At 39.1% G+C, this 24,302-nt stretch overlaps 1 protein-coding gene across 2 annotated transcripts in view; it reads left to right on the plus strand.

Moving 5' to 3' along the window:
* Positions 1-288: 288 nt before the first annotated feature.
* The window catches only part of LOC308697009 (uncharacterized protein), a gene marked incomplete at its 3' end in the record, with an annotated part of 215,586 nt that continues 191,572 nt past the window's right edge, over positions 289-24,302 (plus strand). For both annotated transcript variants that reach the window (XM_081376032.1, XM_081376031.1), the window contains exons 1-3: positions 289-444; positions 16,446-16,688; positions 22,344-23,294. In XM_081376032.1, coding sequence (XP_081232158.1) covers positions 16,631-16,688; positions 22,344-23,294 — 1,009 coding nt within the window. In that variant the 5' untranslated portion in view covers positions 289-444; positions 16,446-16,630. The remainder of the gene's footprint in view (positions 445-16,445; positions 16,689-22,343; positions 23,295-24,302) is intronic.

Here is a 24,302-nt window from a genome sequence, read left to right on the forward strand (position 1 = left end):
AAGGAACTGAAAGTTCAGCTAGCAATAAAAGATTTATTTCAGAGTGCACAGATACAACCAAAAGTGTACCCTATTTTATTTAAATATTTGAGAGATACACGGTTGATACACAGAATATAAGTGTAAACAAATAAGTTTTTTTTTTGTTACTAGATAGTAGTTTTCCATTCCATCATCCTAGGTATTCACACTCCATCCCTATAGGTGGCGGAAATGCACCAAAAGCTGGTTTGCCAACCGCCAATAAACAATAAAGAAGAAGAATAAGAGACTTTTATTATGAAAAGCACAGAGGGACTCAGGAAGAAAGTTGTCTACTGCTACACCAAGTTGAAGCTGTATTCCACATTTCTAAAGATGTTCATTTACTCATCTGAAGTTACAGAATATATTATTTACAAGATGCAAGATTAAGTTCTCCTTTGGTAATAAGCAGCCAGTGAAGTAAGTTTGTCATTTATATTGTATGTTATTAATGTGGATTGTGTTGCTGTGTGGAAAAGAGTGCATACAAAGACTATTTATAGTTTGCTGTTATGAGCCGGTTGCACCAGCTGTGCGTAAGTTATAACTTAGCCTAGTTTTGACGTAAATGGACACTAAGTAACGACTTGCGCACTTCTAAATATTTTTGCGTTGCACCATTAAACTTAGTTGAAGCGTAACTCTACGTATAAACTAAATATTTACGGCAGCCTCCGATCAGGAGTAACGGATGGAATAAAATATCAGACAGACTGAACTGCATCAATAAGCTCTTCTTTTACCTGACAGACTTCAATTCTTTAAACATATATGATTATTTATGCTGACATTTACACTCACTTACATTTTAAGAGAGAGAACATTATGTGAAAAGATTACTTTGTTAGCGGCTATCTTTAACACAAACCCATCCTAAACAGCACATCGCTGTGTGCATCGGTCCATGTTGTGCATGTCAAATATCAGTCATAAATCAATAAACGTAATTTTTTATGTTTTTTTGTATCAATATTTATTTATTGATCCTTATTCATTTCATTTCAAATACAGTTTCTGAATGTTATTTACATATAAAAACACTTATGCTATTCATGATCAAGTATTTAATGGAAACGTATTTTTACCGTTAGTAACGTGAGGCAAAAGAATGAAGGATAAACTGAAATTCACAGCATTTCAACACAACATCTGCTCACGTATTTGAAGGATGCTATTGGATCATCGAGGCTAAACGTCATATTATGCGACTACGCATTACTTTATGGAGAGCTTACGACCTACTAGCTACGTTCTGCCTTACGAACAAATGGTGCAACGGAATAAAGTTCAGAGTTAGTTACAAACTAGCTAGTAGTTACTAAGCCTCTAGTGTGGACTTTACGTTCCAATTTAAGAAAGAACTTACGAACGGCTGGTGCAACCCTACCCTGCTCGGAAAGTTTACAAAGACAACATTTAAATATGATTTATTTATGTCCTTTTATATTCTTTATTGCAACTTTATTTTTGTATATTTAGTTTTCACGGCATCTTGAGTTGGATGGTTGTCATGGTGAACCAAATCGCCTGTCATCAGAGAATCCTTATTATTCGGGGGGTGCTACAACCTGTATTTCTTTGTCGGCATTTATCTTTTGCAGATTACATTTACTCATTAAAATTGATGTCTATTCTAACACTTAACTGTCCCTGTGAGTAATGAACGTGGGGAATTTAAAATATATGCATGCATGGGAATAAATGTTAATGAAGTGTGACACACGAAACATTATTTATTTATTGTTTTACTTCTGGAAAAATGCTATGCTGGTTTAGCTGGTGGACCAGCAAGACAATGGTGGTCTATCTGCATGGTCTTGCTGGTGATGCTGGTCAACCAGCATGGTCTTTGTTTGATTTATTTTAGCTCATTATTTTGTACACATTTATGCAGCCAGTACTTACAGTGTCCATTTAATAAGTTACTTGTTTATTTCTACGTTTAAATTACTGAAATGGTAGACAATTAAATAGAAATTAGGCTAGCAATGTAAAGGAGTTCTTTAAGGGCAGTACTATATTGTAAAAACTTGGCCTGCAATACAACACATAGGCCTACAAAGTATATCAATTTTCATACAAATTCATTACAATAAATAAACTGAAGATTCTTAAATATTAGGCTAACATCTGTTTGAAATAAGTTTTGTCATTGCAACAGAATATTTGTACGTTACATTCACATTTATAGGAATTACTTAATACCACTGCTACCATGACAATATACAGTGCATTCAGTATGCACATATAAATTATGATAATAAATTATCATGCTTCATCTCCCTTGATACTTAATGTGTGAGATGAATACTATAACCATCTACATTTTCTAGCCTTTGTGGCAATATGGCCTGTAACAGTCAGTAAACAAACATTGTATGAGTACATCCGTGTTCCTACAAGCATCTGCTGACAATGTATTGTGGAGGATGTTTAATCAAAAAGTAGGCTACATTGCAGTAACTTTATAATGCAGTTTGTTGGAGAAATAATGACCCTTGAAAGACCACCTCATCTGTCAAACATGATGATTATAGTTTCAGCATGGAAGTTCACTGACCTTAAGGATCAGTATACATAGGCCTAGTTCCCACATGACGTCACAACATACGGGCATTCGCCGACCCGGCGCCATTTCTGAGGGCAGAACAAAACATTCTTACAATGCAGAACATGAGAAGAAGAAGTGATTAAAAATTAGATTTTTGTGATTAAAAAGTGAAAATGGTGATCTCCTGCTGGGTCAATGGATGTTTAAATCGTGTTGGAGGTTCAGTTAAATTTGGATTTTACAGTATACCCGTCATTAGACTTCATGAATGTGAGAAGACTAGCAGCTAAGCTTTGTCAGAACAACGACGGAGGTTATGGCTGGCGAGGATAAACAGGAAAGAAACTCCCTCAAAACACGCAAGAATTTGTTGTTTTTTATTGCGAGTGTACACAAATATAAGTTAACACTTTGCAGTTTGAATTATGTCCTGTATGAACAAAATGACGAGATATTAAAAACATACAAAAACAACATTGTTTCCACTGTTCGATCGCGCCCGCGACTCTCTCACTCTCACACACACACACACATACACACACACACACACACACACTCACATTCCAGCACGGCAATCTCAGATTATGTCCCTAAAGATCCCGCGTATAAAGTAGTTCCGCATTACATTAATTAATTTGCACGCGAGTTTTATTTATTTTCATACCGTGTATATTCATGCACATATTTCCAGGCTCGGAATTGCTCACATGTATTAAAACTCCTAGCCAATACCAGATAATGATACACATGATAATACTGTATCTGAGGCAAAGCTGCATAATCAGTGCTTCCTTTGTTAGCGCATACGGATCCACACCATTTATAACTGAAATTTTCGCATTGTACCTCTCTCTGTCTTGTGTTAATAGAGTCTCTTTATAATCTCTGTCACTTTGTCTCTTCATGATTTTCGTAACATTATAAATGGAAAGAAATATTCGAAATTTGCTTGTAAAACTCATAGACAGTATGGTAAAACATTGTAAACACAGCAGCTTTTGCCCTCAAAGATGGCGTCTCCGGGGAGGTCACGTGACATTAATTGGCCTGTGGGAACTATGTATTGTCAGAGAATAATCTAGATGTATAGCCTTGGTCCACTCACTAGCATGGCAAACCCACACTTGTGATTTCGCAGGGTCTTTCCTTGAATGGAACTGGTTAAGGTGTCATTAGATGGCCTAAATGTGAACTTAGGTCATGTGATAACAGGACGTGGTGGTGGAGGGGTGTTTGATTGTGATGATAAGCCCTGTCTGTTTTTTCTTCCTGTTCTTGAGTGCTAATGTCCTCCTAGATATTTATTCGGCCTTCCGCTGACTACTGGTCATTGATTTGAATCGACTTTGACCCCTTTGCAGTCGATGCTGTGAACGGTTTTGGTCTGGAGTTCATAGACTGTGCATGTCTGTTTCCAGATTTTCTGTGAGTCTCTTCTGCAGGGTCCTTGTTCTGTCAGTAATGTAGTGTTTCCCAGAAATTGCTGTTCTTTAAAAAAAAAAAAAAAAAAAAAAAACAACTTTATACAAATGATAAAGCTTTTTGAAAAGAACACCAATTCCTTCTGAAGTAAAGGATACGATTTTCTGGATTTCTCCATAAACACCATCACTCATCTTTGCAAAACAGTCTCTGTGTCTTACTAAGGCTATAGCTTTTGCTTGTATAAACTAGCCTAGTCCTTATGCACGATTATCCTGTGCACTACCATTTCATCTGATGCATGTTTTTGTGCAGAAATGAAGGCTCTTTTTTCATCATCATCATCAGTAGTCTCTGTTACTCTGCCACTATCCAGAACAGTTGGGTCTTGACATTTGTGAAACTCTTTACTCTTCGGCCATTTGTAATTTCCAAACAGAACTCCTTAACTTGTTCACTAACATCATACCTTGTGTTAAAGAGTGGTATTGCTCTATGCAACAGGAATTTGTTCACAATCTGCAGAGCTACACACTTTGTTCCATGCATCAGTTTTAACAGACCACCATGTGCATTTTTTTTTTTCAAACACAAATGCAGAGTGTGCCCAGAGCGGTCCCCGCAATTTCACTGATTTTTCAAGGTGAGTTAGCAGGTGTACATTAAAGGAACACGCCGACTTTTTAAGACTTATTCGCCTTAAGGCTTATTCACCTTATCCCCCAGAGTTAGATAAGTCCATACATACCATTTTCATCTCTGCGCGTGCTGTAACTCTGTCTGACGCACCCACCGCTAGCTAGAGCTGGGCGATTTTTTTTCCCCTAAAATAATCAGCGATTTTTTTTTTATAAAAAACTCGATTTACGATTCGATTCGATTCCCCCCTAGCCTAGAAACTAGACGCACCCTAGCGGCAGCAAAAATTATTTTGCAGCCTGGTGGGTCTAGACACTCTCAATAGACCTTCTAGCTGCAAAAACCCAAATTGGGTCAGGCCAATCACAACGCGTATAGAGGAGGCGGGGCGGGCTTAACATAATGACGACAGACAGAGATGTGACGTTCCCTGGCTTGAAAACAAAGAATGGCTGCTGGCATTGCAAACAGTCTTTCGAATCGGCTTTGGCCGCGACTCTGGAGGACTTGGAGTTAAGTTTTTCTTTAAGAAAAGAGCAAAGAACGGCACTTAAGTCATTCTTTAAAAAGGAAGATGTGTTCGTAGTTTTGCCGGTGTTACACCAGATTCTGTGACCGTCATAATATGTGACCGTAGTGGGCGCGGTTGTCACTGCGTGCTCCGTGATCTACGCAAACAGCATAACTTCTGACTATAAGCCAAAGGTGAAGTAGGCCGATTTACAACACGTTTGTTTAGAAATGCTTTTTTTGCCTGTCAGATATGGCAAAAGTTGAATCTATCATCTAACGTTAGCTCAGCTGTTGGGAAAACGCTCTGGTTGGTTGTAGCGCTGTCCTATTGCGTGCAGAGGGAATTTGAAAGACAGCCGTTTATCCCGCCCCTCGAATTGAGCGTGTCTATGGTGAGTTTCCAGACTAAACATCTTGATGTAGTCTGGCTTGCCAGGCTAATCCCCCCCCCCCCCCATTTAGAACAAAATAACTGCGAACTGTAAATATATTTTAAATATATATATATATATATATATATATATATATATATATATATATATATATATATATATATATATATATATATATATATATATATATATATATATATATTGTATTTAATTAAAGTGCATCAACATAAACAAAATTTTGTTTGTCTGTTACGATAGTCACTGTCAGATTAGGCTACATGATTTTGACTCCTAAAAATCTTGACATGTCGTGGACAAGAAACATGTCAGACTACACGTTGTTTTACGACCAGTCATCGCGAGCCGTCTCACACACTCATTCACTCGCACATATAGGCTACACAAGCTCACTCACATAGCCTACACACACACACACACACACACACACGCACATGCACACTCACTCACATACACGCACTCTCTCTCTCTATCTCTCTCTCTCACACACACACACACACACACACACACACACACACACACTCACTCACTCACACGCACACACACAGTCACACTCACTCACTTACTCGCGCGCCGTCGTCGTCGTGGAGGACCGTTAAAAAATTAAACATGCTAGTCTTTTTGTCGTGAAGCATCGAGGGCTGCGCCGCAGGGAGCGTTCTATGGAAACCCTAAAGGAAGATTTGGCAAATGTAAAATGTATGTATTGTACGCTATATAGAAGAGGGGGAGAAAAATATTTGAAAATATGAATCGATTTGACCTACCAACTCGATTTTTAAATCAAATCGATTTTTTCCCCAGCCCTACCGCTAGCCTAGCTTAGCACAAAGACTGGAGGTGAACAGCTACAGCAAGCATACTGCTCCCAATAAGTGTCAAAATAATGCCAACATTTTCCTATTTACATGTTGTGATTTGTATAGTCACAGCATGTACGAATAACAAGGTCACACGAGACACAGCCATCTTCTAACCGTATACATACTGGGAACTATATTATCAGAAGATGAAACACTTCGACTTCTGTGGAGTGATTTACTCCAATTCTGAGCGAACTCTCTGTTCCCCACCACAGGGCTTCTCAGGAGCTGCGAGCAAATCACTCCGCTGAAGTAGCAGTGCTTCGTCTTCTGAGAATATGTGACCATGTTATTTGTACACGCTGTGACTATACAAACCACAACATGTAAATAGGAAAATGTTGGCGTTATTTTGTCACTTATTGGGAGCAGTCGGGCCATTATTTTTTTTATTTTTTTTTTACAGATCGGGCTTTGGTCGGACTCGGGCTCATTTAGCTTTTCTCCTTTCATCATGCCCATAATATACGTGCAGAGCGCAGGCTACTGTATAAAATATTTTTATATTGATAATATTATAAATATGCAACGCAACATACGATTACGCGAGTAACGCGACACGTGCGCAATGCATGCCTTCAACAGAAGTATATAAGCCTTCTACAGTGGATGCTATTCTTTTTCTTCACAACACTAGTGAATAAACAGTGAATGAGCCTACTCAGTTCAACAGATTTTTTTTCTTTATTATATTTTTATTATTATTTAACGTTAGCCAGTTGGCGAAGAATTCTTTGAAACGTTTCAGTAAAGTTACTTGACATCAAAAAAAGGTGGGCCATTTTCGCATATAAATTACACAATAAACACATATAGAGACACATTTACATGAGAACAGGCTGAATGAATTGTTGTTAATGTGTTTTATTGTAATTTGCTTGTTGAGCCAGATGAGTGTTGTTTTTTGTTAAATAATTGTTATAATTGTGTTAATGTTTACTTGTTATTATTAAACAAACTTGTTGCGTATATTAATGTACCATACCATATCATACCATAATGTACCCAGTGCATGCTGAAGTTCCTGGTCTGAAGGGGCCAACACGACAACATCATCCATAAAGAGCAGAGACGAAATCGTGTTGTCCCCAAACCTGACATCCTCCGGCCCCTGGTTGCGCCTAGAAATTCTGCCCATAAAAATTATGAACAGAACTGGCGACAAAGGGCAGCCCTGCCGGAGTCCAACATGCACCGGATTGAAGTCTGACTTACTGACGGCAATGCGAACCAAACTCCTGCTTCGGTCGTACAGGGACACAGTCGAATGCCTTCTCCAAATCCACAAAGCACATGTGGATTGGTTGGGCAAACTCCCACGAACCCTCCAGCACCCTGTAGAGGTTATAGAGCTGGTCCAGTGTTCCACAGCCGGGACGAAAACCGCACTGTTCCTCCTGAATCCGAGGTTCTACTATCAGCCGTATTCTCCTCTCCAGTACCCTGGCATAGACTTTCCCTGGGAGGCTGAGAAGTGTGATCCCCCTGTAGTTGGAACACACCCTCCGGTCCCCCTTCTTAAAAAGAGGGACCACCACCCTGGTCTGCCATCCCAGAGGCACTGTCCCCAACTGCCATGCGATGCTGCAGAGGCGTATCAGCCAAGACAGCCCCACAACATCCAGAGACTTGAGGTACACAGGGTGGATCTCATCCACCCTGAAGTCACAGAGGAGTTTCTTGACTACCTTGGTGACTTCAGCTTGGGTAATGGACGAGTCCGCCTCTGAGCCCTCAGCCTCTGCTTCCTCAATGGAAGACGTGACGGCTGGATTGAGGAGATCCTCAAAGTATTCCTTTCACCGTCCAACGCAACCTCAGTTGAGGTCAACAGCTGCCCACCTCCACTGTAGACAGTGTTTGTAGGACACTGCTTCCCCCTCCTGAGGCGCCGGACGGTTTGCCAGAATTTCTTCTAGGCCAGCCGATAGTCCTTCTCAATGGCCTCATGAACTCCTCCCAGGCCCAAGTTTTTGCCTCCACAACCACCCGGGCTGCAGTTCGCTTGGCCTGCCGGTACCCGTCAGCTGCCTCAGGAGTCCCACAAGCCAGCCAGGCCCGATAGGACTCCTCCTTCAGCTTGACGGCATACTTTACTTCCGGTGTCCACCACCGGGTTCAGGGATTGCCGTCTCGACAGGCACCGGAGACCTAACTGCCACAGCTCCGAGCGGCCGCTTCGACAATGGAGGTGGAGAACATGGTCCACTTGGACTCAATATCTCCAGCCTCCCTCGGGATCCGGTCGAAGCTCTGCCGGAGGTGGGAGTTGAAGATCTCTCTGACAGGAGACTCGGCCAAACGTTCCCAGCAGACCCTTACAGTATGCTTGGGTCTGCCGAGTCTGTCCAGCTTCCTCCCTCGCCATCTGATCCAACTCACCACCAGGTGGTGATCAGTTGACAGCTCCGCCCCTCTCTTTACCCGAGTGTCCAAGACATACGGCCGCAAAGTCGATCATCGACCTACGGCCTAGGGTGTCCTGGTGCCACGTGCACTGATGGACACCCTTATGCTTGAACATGGTGTTTGTTATGGACAAACTGTAACTAGCACAGAAGTCCAATAACTGAACACCACTCTGGTTCAGATCAGGGGTCCGTTCCTTCCAATCACACCCCTCCAGGTGTGCCCGTAGGCACACACGACAGTGAGAGACCTATCCCCGACCCGAAGTTGCAGGAAAACGACCCTCTCGTTCACCGGGGTGAACTCCAACACATGGCGGCTGAGCTGGGGGGCTATAAGCAAACCCACACCAGCCCGCAGCCTCTCACCATGGGCAACTCCAGAGTGGTGAAGAGTCCATCCTCTCTCAAGGAGTGTGGTTCCAGAGCCCCGTGCGCCAACATCACGGTCCTCGATTTAATTTTACTCATAAAGGATTTTTTGAACCACTCTTAGTCTGACCCATCGCCGAGGTCCCGTTTGCCTTGGGAGACCCTACCAGGGGCATATAGCCCTGGACAACATAGCTCCTAGGTTCATTCAGGTACTCAAACCCCTTCACCACGTTAAGGTGGCAGTTCAAGGAGGGGGTGTATTAATGTATATTAATGTAAGCTTGTATTTTCATGATTTTCATCATACCAAAATTCAATGTAGTTGTCCGCATTCCACCCTGGTGAACAGGCTACCATCCTTAACATCTATTACTGTTGACCAGCATAGTTTCCAATGTTTGTAACCAGCATCTAATGCTGGTGCTGGTTTGCTGGTCATCAGCATGAGATGCTGGTGATTGGATGCTGGTCACAAGCATACCAGCACCAAAACACAACATATGCTGGTCTTGCTGGTATGACCAGCTATGCTGGTCTATGCGGGTTTTTCCAGCATGCTCATTGTCAGTTTCTGTAAAAATCTGTAACATGTTAATGATTTAATTACTTTATTGCAATTCATTCATTTAGATTCACATATTATGGTGTTGTAGTTATTTGCCTGTAGAGGTTCGTAAATATAGGTTATTTAATCATTTTGTTATATTATTTATGATTTATCCATGTTATTTTGTGAGAAATAACAGTATTGTTTTTTAATATAGCTATTTTACAGGCTTTTGTCTTATATTCTGACTAGAGCCCGACCGATATATCGGCAGGCCGATATTATCGGCCGATATTAGGCATTTTCAAAACTATCGGTATCGGCATTTATAACGGCCGATAAATGAATATTTCAAAAATAAAATAAAAACGAACGAAACACCCTTCAACCAGGTTATGAGTGTTGGCGTTGTATAGTTTGTCCACCAGAGGGCACTCTACACCGTCCCTGTTGGCAACACTCGTGTATAACGCGCCACACATTCTGCAACCTGCTGATCCAGCCCGAGTCGGGCAGAGAGAACCGCGAGTGAGATCAGCGGTGAAGTGTGTTCATGGTGAGTTGGTCACGACTCACGAGACATACATTGCTTGAATAACAATTAAAAGAACATCCCTATCAGTTCTCTTAACTCAAATAAGGATGACAAAATTCGTGACTCATGTCCAGTTTTGCTGCGGTTAAATAAGCCGAGAGTGAAGCGGAACAACGCGACGTAGGCAGGGACGTGCACAGGAATTTTGAGGGGCAGTTGCTCTGACCTGAAAAAAGGGCACCCCCCCCCCCCCCCCGGAACCCCCACTCCCCCCAAAAAAACCTCACGGGCTATATGAAGGACTGAGAATAACAGGATCTTTATTAAAATATATATACACAAAGAGGTAAAACACTGAAATACAGCACTCAATCCCCTTAACTACTACTAATAATAACAGAAAAACATGACTTGAGTCATGAAAATCCCTACATCAATATCCCTATCAATATCCTATCAAGTCACTGATAGGTTTCTCCAAATTTACACACTAAACATGCAAAGCTTCAAAAGAGAAGCCGCCTATTAGGGGCCATTTCAACAAAAATCTTCAAAACTTCTTTCTTGTCGATTCCTATGTCCTTCTCTATGGCCAGCAGGAGGAGGTCAGACAGCCGCTCTTGACCACACTGATTTCTGAGCCTTGATTTGACCAGCTTCAGCTTTGAAAAGGATCGTTCTACCGTTGCAGTGGACACGGGTAGAGTGGCATATATTTTGATTAGTTTGAATAGTGTGGGGAATATGACGTTAGCATTGTTTTCCTTGAATACTTCGAGCATAGACTTGACTGTCCTCTTGGGACACTTGTAAGACGCATGGAAGACTCTCAGCTCTGTTTGAAGGTTGGTCTCTTCCCCCTGAAGTCCATAAAACTCACATAGTAAATGTGCTGTATCAACACCTTGGCCAATATCCTTCCACTGCTCTGGGTCAGTGAGTCTCTGCAGTGACATCACAATGTCCCGAGTCTTCCCTTCCCCGTAAAATCTTCTCTCAAGCTCCTGTCTCAATCTGTCCAGAAAGGTATAATATGTCCTTCCCCTGTAATATTCCTCCAAGGTCTGGACTGCATCATCTTCTCTTGCTGATTTGGAAGCGTATTTCAGCTTTGCAGGGACTTTTCTTTGTCTACCTGGAATATTTGTGGGAATGCTTATGTCATTTTCCTCTGCAATTGTTGTGGCAGTGTTGTATATTTGTGAGAATTTGCTGTCTCTCCTCAGTTCCACTACTCGCTTCAAGACACCATCTAACACAGAGTAAGCAGCAGCCAAGTCCAGGTCATCCTGCTGGAGTACTTTTGAGGCAACTGATGTCTCCATGAACACTGGCGTTGCTATTTCAAGACACAGCAAAAATTCAAAATCTATGCTGCTCAACAGCATTTTAGCTTCTCCTGCAGCCAGATCGGGGGGGTCACACTCTCTCAGATCTCTCAAGTACTGTAGGGCAGCAGGGAGGACCTTCCTAATTGTCTTTAAAGCATCTTCCCGGCAGCTCCACCGGGTGTCTGAAAGCCTCTGTAGTTCAAGAACACGTTGGTCTGGATTCATCGCTTTTTGAGTATCCACAAATGCAGCATGGCGCTTTGTAGAGTTGGCAATGAATGTGTATAGCCTCTCAACGACTGTGAAGAAATCCACAAAGTGCTTGTTGGATTTTGCACTCTCAACTAAAACGAGATTTAAACAATGTGCATGGCAGTGCACATATAATGCTCTCTCATTTTGTCTCTGAATCCGGGACTGCAGCCCATTGTAGCGTCCACTCATATTGGCAGCTCCATCATATCCCTGTCCACAGACATCTTGAATGTTGAAGTTGTTTTGCTCAAGTAGCTTCATCACTACATTCTCCAGTGCCTCTCCCGTTGTTGATGCCACATCACATAGTTGGACAAAGCGTTCCTTTATAGTCATGTTGTGGACATATCGCACAACAAAGGACACCTGCTCAATATGTGACACATCAGTGGTCTCGTCCAGCAAAATAGAAAATTGTGATGCTTCTGTCACTTCCTTCTGTATGATTCGTTTCACATAAAGACTAAGTGCTTTTATGAGGTCGTTTTGTGTCCTATTGGACAGGAGAGACACCTGGCACCTTTGGTTTGATGCTTGTTTTTCCTTGACTGCTTCAAGATGAAGCCCGAGTACGCTGTCATATTGGCCAAGCAAATCCACCAGGTTCAGAAAATTTCCTCTATTTGAACTCGACAAGCCTTCTTCATTTCCCCTAAAGGCCAAAGCTTGTTTTGCCAGATATAATGTGATGTCTATTAAACGGAACATAATCTCTCTGTTTTTCTGCCTCTCTCTTTCTTTGGCTGCTTCCATCTGAGAATCAGCTACTGCAAAAGCCCTCTGCAGTGTATCTTTTGTAAAGGCATTCCACCTAATCATGCTTAGCATATGCAATTCACTGCTGCGGTGCTCCTTAATCTTCACTTTGGCCTGCCTCCACAAATTTATCCCTACAGACTTCCATCCTGTCCTGCTCTGAAATCTTTCCTCATTCATAAAATTCCTGCAGCTAAAGCAATACATGGCATCATTTAGTGGAGAATATTCCAGCCAGGGGTCATCGTTATACCATTGGGCTTGAAAAGAGCGCCCATCTGGATTTTTAGGGAACTTTACCATAGGACGGCAAGGCCCGACTGAATTGGAAAATGTGATGAAGGTCTGATCGTATTTAAGATTGCTGCTTTGTACATGAGCTGGATCTGTGGGATTAGCCAACCTCAGCAAAAAATCAAAATCTGTTGACTCTGCCCTACTCGTCATCTCAATATCTCTTGCTGATGCTCTCGTTTCCCTCATCTCATCCTCTTGCTCATCTATCATTTCCCTATTTTGCCAGTCTGTCCTGATCTCATCTGGGATTGGCTCTGGCTCTGGCTCTCTGAATGCAGCTGATGCACTGGGCTCATCATCTATCCAATTACATATTATTGCTATTATCATTATTATTTTAATGGCCACTAGTGGTATTTATGTTCTGTTCAGGCAGGATCTTTGAAATGACCTCTGAAATAGCCTATGTTTTTTTAGATTACAATTATTTAGCATGCAGCTCTTTAACCCTATACTTTCTAGCATGATCCTCTCATCTCATATTTGGTGATCATCACTTAGGCCTACCTGCCCTATGTGCCTCCTCCTGGTCCACATTTTCCTCACATAGTCTGGAGGCTTGTGACTGCTCCTCCTCATCTTAAATGTAATGTAATAATGAAACATTGCCATTAGTAGGCTAAAATATGAGTCTGATTAATTAATCAATTGTGAGTTGTGACCCTGGACCACAAAATTTTTAATTGAGATTTATACATCATCTGAAAGCTGAATACATAATATTTCCATTGATGTATGGTTTGTTAGGATAGGACAATATTTGGCTATTACGAGATACAACTATTTGAAAATCTGGAATCTGAGGGAGCAGAAAAATCGAAATATCGAGAAAATCTCCTTTAAAGTTGTCCATTTCTATTGGCAATAGTGCTGCATCCATTCACAAAAATAAATGTTTTATATATTTAAGGTGGGAAATTTACAAAATATCTTCATGGAACATGATCTTTACTTAATATCCTAATGATTTTTGGCGTAAAAGAAAATTTTGACCCATACAATGTTTTGTTGGCTATTGCCACAAATATACCCGTGCAACATAAGACTGGTTTTGTGATCCAGGGTCACAATTTGCCTACACAGTGTCATGTCATCTTTATCACAGTGCAAAGTCTCTGTCTCACCTGCTGATTGGCTTTTTCGCAGCCAACCCTGCAGTGATGTGGTGCCCTTTGCTGCCTCCCTTAATTGTCTCTCCCTCTCCTGAATCCGCCTCTTTTCAGTGGGCATCTTGGCTTCAAAGTCAAACAATACCCAAAATAGTGATAGGATTTAGGCATTTAACCATTTTGATTAAAATAATTAATGTGATACATTACTTCCATCATTCATTCTTCTTGCTAAAACGAAATGTGAGAAACTAACTAGCAGACAGACATTCCGTAACGTTAGCTTAGTTTGCCTAATGCCTACCAAAAAAAATAGTAGCCTAGGCTGCTTTTCTGCAAGCTATCCGTCTGATTATTTAGGCTAAACGTGGCAAACGCAGCCTGGATTTATGAAGATTTTAATTCATTTCATAAAACTTGATGATGATGATGATGATGGTTATACATCACAAACTCACCTTTTCCGACAACGTTGACGCCTCACCCGACAACCGCGACAATCTCGCGCCCGCTCATGCAGGCTCAGCTCAGGTGCCGGTCACGTGCAGCCACGTAAAGAGAGTTTGCCCTTCCCCTACTGACTTTCACTTTCGGTGCCCGAATGGAATTGAATGAGGCTTTTCAATTTATTTTTTATTTATTATTATTATTATTATTATTATTATTTATCTTGGCCTGCTACGTGAAATCCATTGTTCGAATATTTTTTTTTTTTTTTTTTTTTTTTTTTTTTTCTCGGAAGGGCAACGTCAGTCGAAAAGGGCATATGGGCAGTTGCCCGGGCAACCTGAGCAACCCCCCTGTGCACGTCCCTGGACGTAGGCTATATTCACATAAAATGTTAACACTGCAGTTCACAAAAGTTCATAATGTGCATGTGCTTTAATGCTTTGTCGGTTAAACATTTAATTTTAAATGCTGATGCGCTGTTCTAACGTGTGCGTTTCTCAGCGCGTACATGTGAAGCTCACATGCACTAAAAGCCTTTCTACCAGCGCCTGGATACTGGACTAAGTTATCTTTCGAGTATTATTGTGCTAATACTGTTAAATACACACAAGATTTACATAAACAAAGTCGGTTGTCTAAAGTGAAGGCAAAATTGAGAGAAAATCTGCTTGTCAAATGCGTGTACATTAGACGAGTCGTGCTCAGCTCTTAAAGAGACAGTAGCAATTGTAAACACATTGCCGCTTGTCCTTAAAGGGATAGTTCACCCAATAATAAAAATGATCTCATTATTTACAGGCACTCTAATGTTGTTCCAACTGTATTAATTTCCTTCTAATATTTTTCTAATATTAATAGTTTGAAGAATGTGGGTAACCAAACAGTAGCTGGTCCCCATTGACTTCCAAAGGAGAAAAATATACTATGGAAGTCACTGGGGTACATCAACTGTTTGGTTACCCACATTCATCCAAATAACATATTTTCAACAGAAGAAAAAAACAACTTGAGAGAGTAAATTATGACAATTTGAATTTGTTGTCAATTTGAATGTGAAATTGTTGTTTTTGTTCAAAGGACTAAACGTTTAGTCTTAAAAAAATCTTAAGTTTGTATTTTTATACATTTTATTTATCAGAACTTTAATATATTTTGATGTTCCTCTGTTCTGTTGTGACAATAAAAGAAACAAGTTTCTTTTTAAAATGCATTATCATATTATTTTAGTTAAAACTCATAAATAACTACAAATAACTAATGTTAAGGAAATTTGTTAATGTTTTGTTGCGCGTTTCTGAAAAAAAATAAAATATTTTAAAACCAACAAATATTTGTACCGGTATCGGCCTTCAAAATCCTTTATCGGTCGGGCTCTAGTAGCCATCAAAAGTTTGTACACACCAATTGTAAAGTGTGTCCAAACTTACTGTACTATAATACACATAAATAATATTGCTACTGTATTATAATATACACATAAATAATATCGGCCGATATATCGGTATCTGCCTTTTTTTATCGGTATCGGCATCGGCGCCCAAAAATCCATATCGGTCGGGCTCTAATTCTGACTCAAATAATGTGTTTCTAACAGCAAACACTCAGAATAAAGTGAGATGATCTGCTGATGATCCTGAATGGCTTGTTGAATGAGTGTTGATAGTCTGAGGCTCATCAATATTAACAGATCAGCTGAAAACACTCTTAGTTTTATGACAATAGTTCCTGTTTTCACCACATTTATTATGCTGATGTTTTCAGATTTCCTGTAAATGGCCACTTAAAACGTATTTCATTGGTGCCAACAGACTGATGGTATTTGTTGGTAACTACATGTAGCCAATGTTTATTTGTTTTTGCTTTCAACTGTTATTCTTACGATTATTTATATTTGCATTATTTTATTCTGTTTTCCACAAGCATAAAAAAAACCAGTAACTTATATTTTTAATTTTACTAGCTCCTCACACTACAATTCATCATTATTGAAGCTCCTCCCACATCAATCACATCATCAGTGAAGCTCCTCCCACTGTATTTCTCCAATAAATACTGGAATATTCCCGTCAGTCTACAAGTGAAGACGAGCATCAGGAAGAGCTGATATCTGTAAAGACTGAGTTTATTAAAGAGGACAGTGAGAACATGAGTGATCCAGAACCCTGCAGAATGAAACACACTGAAGATCCTGAAGAACAAAGAGGTTGGTGTAATTATTCATTCATTCATTCATTCATGCTGAAGAACATTCATGTTAGAAAGATTCAAGCACATAAACACTTTTAGATTTTTTTTAAATAAAAGGTTCAGTAAGTGAAGGTTTCATATTGATTGTCAACATCAGTTCAAACTAAATGTAAATATTTTAATTATTTTATTTTACATTTATTTTATATATGGTTTATAATTTGTAACAGAGTTACCAGAATTTTGAACTGAATCTACATCTACTCTGCTTTACTGCAAACATTTGTGTTTTTTCTCACAGTGAAATTCACTTGATCTTGTGTTTCTTGAACGGCCCTTAATTAAAACGTCTTAGTAATTTTTAACACAAATGTTGGTCTCAAAACATGGCAGTATTGTGTATTTTAAAGTTCATATCATGTTAGATAATTGTGTAATTGATCAAACATATTTAATAGTTCTCACTACAGAAACATGGGATTTTTGCCTAAAATGTTTTTAAAAAATAACTGGAAGATCAGTGTACCTCATTCATGTAAAGTTTGAGGAAAGTACAATTAATTTATAAAAAAGTCTTAAATTATTGTAATATGTTATAGTAGTTGTCTGTTGCATCTGGGATCATTTTTATCTCCATTCATTCCATATTTCTCTCTTTGAATTACTTTTGATTATTTAGAATAGGGATCGACCGATATGGATTTTTTAGTGCCGATACTGATTTTTTTTCATCAGCCTTAGCCGATGACCGATACGGGCAGCCGATATTTGGAGCCGATACTGCTTTTGCTCACTAAATTTACATCATATAAATGACACAATGATGATAACAAATGTTACAAGTCTCAATTTAAAAAAGGAACATTTATTGAACTTAAAAAAAAAACAATATTTGACAAATATTAAAACCATGTGAGGTAGAACAAGTAAAAAAAAAAAGTTCAGTGCTGAAAATACTGAAAATAAATATTTAAGCATAAATAAAATAATTACATTACACACAGTAGCAACAAGCAAGCAGCATAATAAAGTGCAAACTGTACTATACTTTTCTTCTTCATTTTAAAAGTAACCAACTATTTACAATCTAGTAAAGCAAAAACGATTTTAAACCAAATAGATTCTCAGTTTATTATGAATTAGGGACTGTTCACATCAGGCACGGCGTTATGGGTGGGCCTGACGGGCCTAGGCCCACCCACTTTTCAACAGGCCCACCCAAAACTTTTCTTCAAAAAGAAAAAAAACTTAATATATTCTAAGTTTGTCAAGAATTATAAAAAAATGGCAATAAGCGCATCATTTGTGCTAAAATAGATAAATGAAAAATAGATAAATAAATGTTTAGTTTTAAAAACAATTTTAAAAAGCTGGTTATCTATTTTGATGTTTCTGTGCAAGTTCAGCAGACAGTGGTTCGGGTTTGTTCCGATCAGAGCGCATTTCTGAATATTCCGCACCGCTCGCTCATTCCTCAGGGTCGCTCGCTCAAACCAGAATTGCCTGCTGCCAGGCTCGAAAATATGCGGAATATGGGCTGCCTCCGACTTTTTTTTTTCTAGTCGACTAGTAGTTTTTCATATAAAGCCATTCGTGGACAAATCGTATATTATTTTAATTACTTAAACAGGATATATGAGCGTTTACGTAATATAGTCGCACTCAAGCGCCCGACCGCACACATAAAGCTTGCCACAAAGAACCGGTAAAAGTAATGATTATGAATGTGTCTAAAATCGCAAGGAGACATTTAATTGTTTATTAATAAACTGGTGTTTTCTGTGTCGCTACAAAGATGAAGTTGACGATGCGGACTCGCCATGAACGCCAGAGATGGATTGGAGATGGATGGAGATATGGATTACATAATCAGAGAGTAGCCTATTTCTTTTGGTTTTGAATATTTTCGTTTAAAAGTAGACATTTCAAGCTTTCTATAATAGATAGCCTATATTTCTAAAATCTGTGAGGCACAAGCTGAGTTTCGGCGCCCTCCAGTTCACGTGCAATGCAAGTGATCTGTCGGTGCCTTATTACATTGTCTGCTATATATTTGCTTCTCATTTATTAAATACAGGTAATTGGTTGATAAAACATTGATCAAAATTAAGATACAATTTATAAAAAAACGAAAACCTTTTAAAAAGAGTCTTTCTACAAAAAAAAAAAAAAAAAAAAACTAAATGAAGTGGTCAAAATCATATGGAAGCTTGTTTCCGCCACTGAAAAAAACATTTTAAAAGATAATTGCGACTTTTTATCTCACAATTGCGAGTTTACATCTCGCAATTCTGACTTTATTTCTCAGAATTGCGAGATATAAAGTCACAATTACGTGAAATAAAGTCGCAATTGCGTGTTATAAAGTCAGAATTGTGAGATAGCCTATAAAGTCAGAATTGCGAGATATAAAGGTGCAATTGCGTCTTATAAAGTCAGAATTCTGACTTTTTTTCTCGCAATTGCAACTTTATATCATGCAATTCTGACTTTATAACACATAATTGCGATATAAACTCACAATTGGGAGATATAAAGTCCAATTCTAAGGGGGGAAAAAAAGACAGACTTTTTTTTTTTTTTTTTTACCTCAGAATAGTTTATATCTCACAATTCTGACTGTATATCACGCAATTCTGACTTTATATCAATTGCGTAGGCTATTATAAAGTCAGAATTGCGTGATATAAAGTCGCAATTGCGAGAAAAAAGTCAGAATTCTGGCTTTATAAGACGCAATTGCGACTTTATTTCACGCAATTTTGACTTTATATCAATTGCGTAGGCTATTATAAAGTCAGAATTGCGTGATATAAAGTCGCAATTGCGAGAAAAAAGTCAGAATTCTGGCTTTATAAGACGCAATTGCGACTATTTCACGCAATTCTGAGAAATAAAGTCAGAATTGCGAGATGTAAACTCGCAATTGTGAGATAAAAAGTCGCAATAATCTTTTTTTTTCTTTTTTTTTTTGTGGCGGAAACAAGCTTCCATAAAATCATGTCTTACCCACTCCATGTCATATCTTTCTCGGCGACCAGGGCTGGGTTTCTCGAAACCTTCTTAACGCTACGTCGTTCTTAAGTTAGACCTTAAGCTGTACCTTATCGTTAATATATGTTTCCCGAAACGTTCTTAAGTATACCTTCTGTAAGTCATACTTTCGGAAGGTTGGTCTGGACCACTCTTAGCTTTACCTTATCACTGTTGCAGGTCTATATGAATATAATTCTGAAGTTTTAATACACCCAGACAGTGTTCAGTTAGGCTAATTCAAGTGTTTTCATGCAAAGAATAAAATTGTCATTACAATGATTGTTGTTAGAATTTTAATTATATTATTATATAATACAATTTTATAAATGTATTTTAATTAAAGAGTGCTTTTAAAGGCCAGTGAAATAGGCTACTGTCAGTTAAGTCCTATTCGGACGCTAATATTGTTTCTCATGCTGGGCTCGTACAGTATTTTAAACATTTACAGGGGTAAGTCTGTGATTTTAGTGCCGTCCGAATCCATATATTTTTACTCACCCAACCCACGTAAAAATCCCTGGCCAAATTAGTACCTACTGTTTTTTGACAAACAGGTCGTGTGGTAGCCTAATTTAATTGCCGTCTGAATCCACATCTCCGAGTTTACAAAAAGAGATTCAAAATCCACTGTTTAAATCCTTTTTGATCACTGCCGAGCACCGTACGTGACGTACACTTTTATTTACTGAAATGCTGGAAAGTATTTATAAGAACAATATTTCATCGCAGCTCCACCTCATCAAACAAAAATGGGAAAGAGAAGAAAGCACATAAAAAAATAAAATGGTTATTATGGCAGCAATATATGATAGCCTACAATTTTAAAATATGTAGGCAAGGCTATTATAGGCTAGTATAGTTTGGATTATTTTTTAAAATATCCCATGAGTCCTAATAAATGCAATTTAAACTATTTCTGAAGTGCTTATTTTATAATAAAAAAGAACACCGCTTTCTCACATAAACAGCCCCTGCACGAGAGAATAATTGATTCTCGAGCCATCGATATAAACATTCAGCACCATCGCCACGGACAGCGCCGGGTAACGTCGCACGTAAGAAGGTATATCTTAAGCAGCTTCCTAAGGTATGGTTCGGGGAACACACCTAGAAATGGTATACCATCAGTTAAGTTATACCTTAAGAGTCTTCGTAGCGCGCTAAGAGACAACGTTATCGGGAAACTCAGCCCAGCGCCTTTGCTCGGAGGGCGCCAGCGCCTCTGCCTCGCGAGTGGATGATAGCCCTGAAGACGCCTAGCAATGGTATACCTTTAGTGGTAGCATACCTTTAGTTAAGTTATACCTTAAGAGTCTTCGTAGTGCACTAAGAAACAACGCCAGGTATGATGCGTAATGGAGATTCCAAAGCGCTCTTCTTTGGTCAGAACCATGGAGAGCGATCGCGAATAGTTCCGTCTTATGCACCGAAACTTTTTACAATGCAACAAAATATGCAAAGAGCATCAAGCTATTAAACTCTATATTATGTATACTCACAGAAAATATAACAGTATATTAGTCAGTAATTGTTATTAGGTTAAACAGTGATTGGATAACGTTTTTAATTTAAGGCCCACCCACAATTGGTCTGGCCCATCCAAAACTGGAATCCTGGCGCCGTGCCTGGTTCACATACGTGTGGAAAGCACGGCCGCACCGCTTTCTCCTTTCTACAAGCGCTTGTGCTCCCGTGGCGTCTGTCGTTGCTATGCAATGTAACCATGAACTGCACTCTCCTTGGTGACGAGGAAGTAAGGATTCATTTATTTCTAGCCCTTTACGACTACATATATTTATGGAGATGAGAAATAAAAACCTGCCCTGTCCAGCTATGATCAGCTGTTCGGCTGAGCTTTCGATGTTGTCATGGAAAGGTCAGTTGTTTTTTGTCACATGACCTGCGTGCGCTTGCGGCATTCTGGAAAGTTTAGATGTTTTCATCTCACCACGGCATAGGAGCGCCAGGACAAACGAGTGCGCTGCATTCTTTGCTTCTTTTATGAGCACACGTCCAAACCTCAGCCAGGTGGTCGCTGAATAAAACTCCCACAAATATCACGGAATCACGGACCAACGTCGGCATTATTTAATCTTATGACCAGTGTTTGTAACAGCTGCCGTATGCATATGGATAGCCTCAAACTTAGCTATATGCAGCTCCCTAAATACAATGACAAACAGTTTTATAGATGAGGCATTCGCGTTTTCCATTTGGACCCACAAACTTGCTTAGCTATAGTTGCACGCACACATAGAGTAACGTGTTTCCACTTTCAAAGTGTATGGCAATATTTCAGCTAAGATAAATAGTTAAAAGATGCTTTGAAAGTTTAAAACTTTAAAGTTTAAGTTTTAAAACTTTAAAGTTTAGTTTAAAGTTTATAGTTGTCTTGAAGAGGCTTCCAGCACTCTGCTAGTGTGGGAGGGATAGTGCATGGGCTGCACGTGAACTGCAGCGTCTCCAGCAACACAGAGCTGCCTGTCTGTATCATGCCGGGAAAAAACTATTGGCGAACGCAGCAGCCGTGTATCAGCCGATGCCGATACAAGTAAAACCCGCAAATATCGGCCCGATATATCGGTCGATCACTAATTTAGAACATTTGAAAATTCATGTTTTTCTTTCATTTCAGACGTGATGAAAGTGAAGGAGGAGAGTGAAGAACTGAGTGAAGTGAAGGAGGAGAGTGAAGAACTGAGTGAAGTGAAGGAGGAGAGTGAAGAACTGAGTGAAGTGAAGGAGGAGAGTGAAGAACTGAGTGAAGTGAAGGAGGAAAGTGAAGAACTGAGTGAAGTGAAGGAGGAACATCATGTCAAACCTGGCGAAAAAACTTTGAGTCGTTCAAAGACTAAAAAGACATTTTTCAAGAAAAGAAGAGCCAAGAAATCTTTCACCTGCACTCAGTGTGGAAAGAGTTACACAAGCAAACATAATCTTGAACGTCACATGAGAATTCACACTGGAGAGAAGCCGTTCTCATGTGATCATTGTGGGAAGAGTTTCATACAATCATCATACCTTAAAGCTCACATGAGAGTTCACACTGGAGAGAAGCTGTTCACGTGTGATCAATGTGGAAAGAGTTTCACATACAAATATCTTCTTGAGCTTCACATGAAAGTTCACAGTGAAGAGAAGCCGTTCACATGTGATCAATGTGGGAATAGTTTCAGTCGATCATCATCCCTTAAAGAACACATGAGGATCCACACCGGAGAGAAGCTGTTCACATGTGATCAATGTGAAAAAAAATTCCTTAAGGCATCAGACCTGAAGAGACACTTGGCAGTTCATATGAAGGAGAAGCCACATTCATGTTCTGTGTGTGGAAAGAGTTTTACAGTGCTGTATTATTTACAAAGACATCAAAGAATTCATACTGGTGTGAGAGAGTACATGTGCTTTGAGTGTGAGAAGACTTTTATTACAGCTGAACATTTAAGACGGCACCAGAGGATCCACAGCAGAGAGAAACTGCACCCACAATCTGCAAAGACTGAGTTTATTAAAGAGGACAGTGAGAACATGAGTGATCCAGAACCCTGCAGAATGAAACACACTGAAGATCCTGAAGAACAAAGAGGTTGGTGTTTATTCTTCATTCATTCATGATGCTGAAGAACATTCATGTTAGAAACATTCAAGCACATAAACATTTTTAGATTTTTTTTTTTTAAACAAAAGGTCAGTAAAGGAAGTTTAACTGTTTTATTTTACATTTATTTTATATATGGTTTACAATTTGTAACAGTGTTATCAGAATTTTGACCTAAATAATTTTTTTAATTTTTTACAATTTTTTTTTTTTTTTTTTTTTACAAATTTACAATCTACTCCGCTTTACTGCAAACATTTGTGTTCTTTCTTGCAGTGAAATTCACTTGATCTTGTGTTTCTCGAACGGCCCTTAATAATTAACTTTTTAGTAGTTTTTAATATAATTAGGTGACCGTTCGGATTGAATACATGTACCTAATTTAATAATAGCACATATAAACTTAAGTTGGGAACATCACTACTAAATATCAATCTAAACGTTGGTCTCAAAACATGGCAGTATTGTGTATTTTAAAGTTCATATCATGTTAGATAATTGTGTCATTGATCAAACATATTTAATAGTTCCAATACAGAAACATGGGATTTTTGCCTAAAATGTTTTTAAAAAATAACTGGAAGATCAGTGTATTTCAGGGATGTACAATTAATTTATAAAAAGTCTTAAATTATTGTAATATGTTATAGTAGTTGTTCATTGCATCTGGGATCATTTTTATCTCCAATCACTCCATATTTCTCTCTTTGAATAATTTTGATTATTTAGAATAGGGATCGACCGATATGGATTTTTTAGTGCCGATACCATTTTTTTTTCATCAGCCTTAGCCGATGACCGATACGGGCTGCCGATATTTGGAGCCGATACTGCTTTTGCTCACTAAATTTACATCATAGAAATGACACAATGATGATAACAAATGTTACAAGTCTCAATTTAAAAAAGGAACATTTATTGAACTTAAAAAAAACAATATTTGACAAATATTAACCTGTTAAGCTTCACCAGTGCGTCGGCGCACTGAAGCGTTTT

This window comes from Scardinius erythrophthalmus, assembly GCF_964197995.2.
Source record: "Scardinius erythrophthalmus genome assembly, chromosome: 1".
In the NCBI taxonomy this organism is placed as follows: Eukaryota; Metazoa; Chordata; class Actinopteri; order Cypriniformes; family Leuciscidae; genus Scardinius; species Scardinius erythrophthalmus.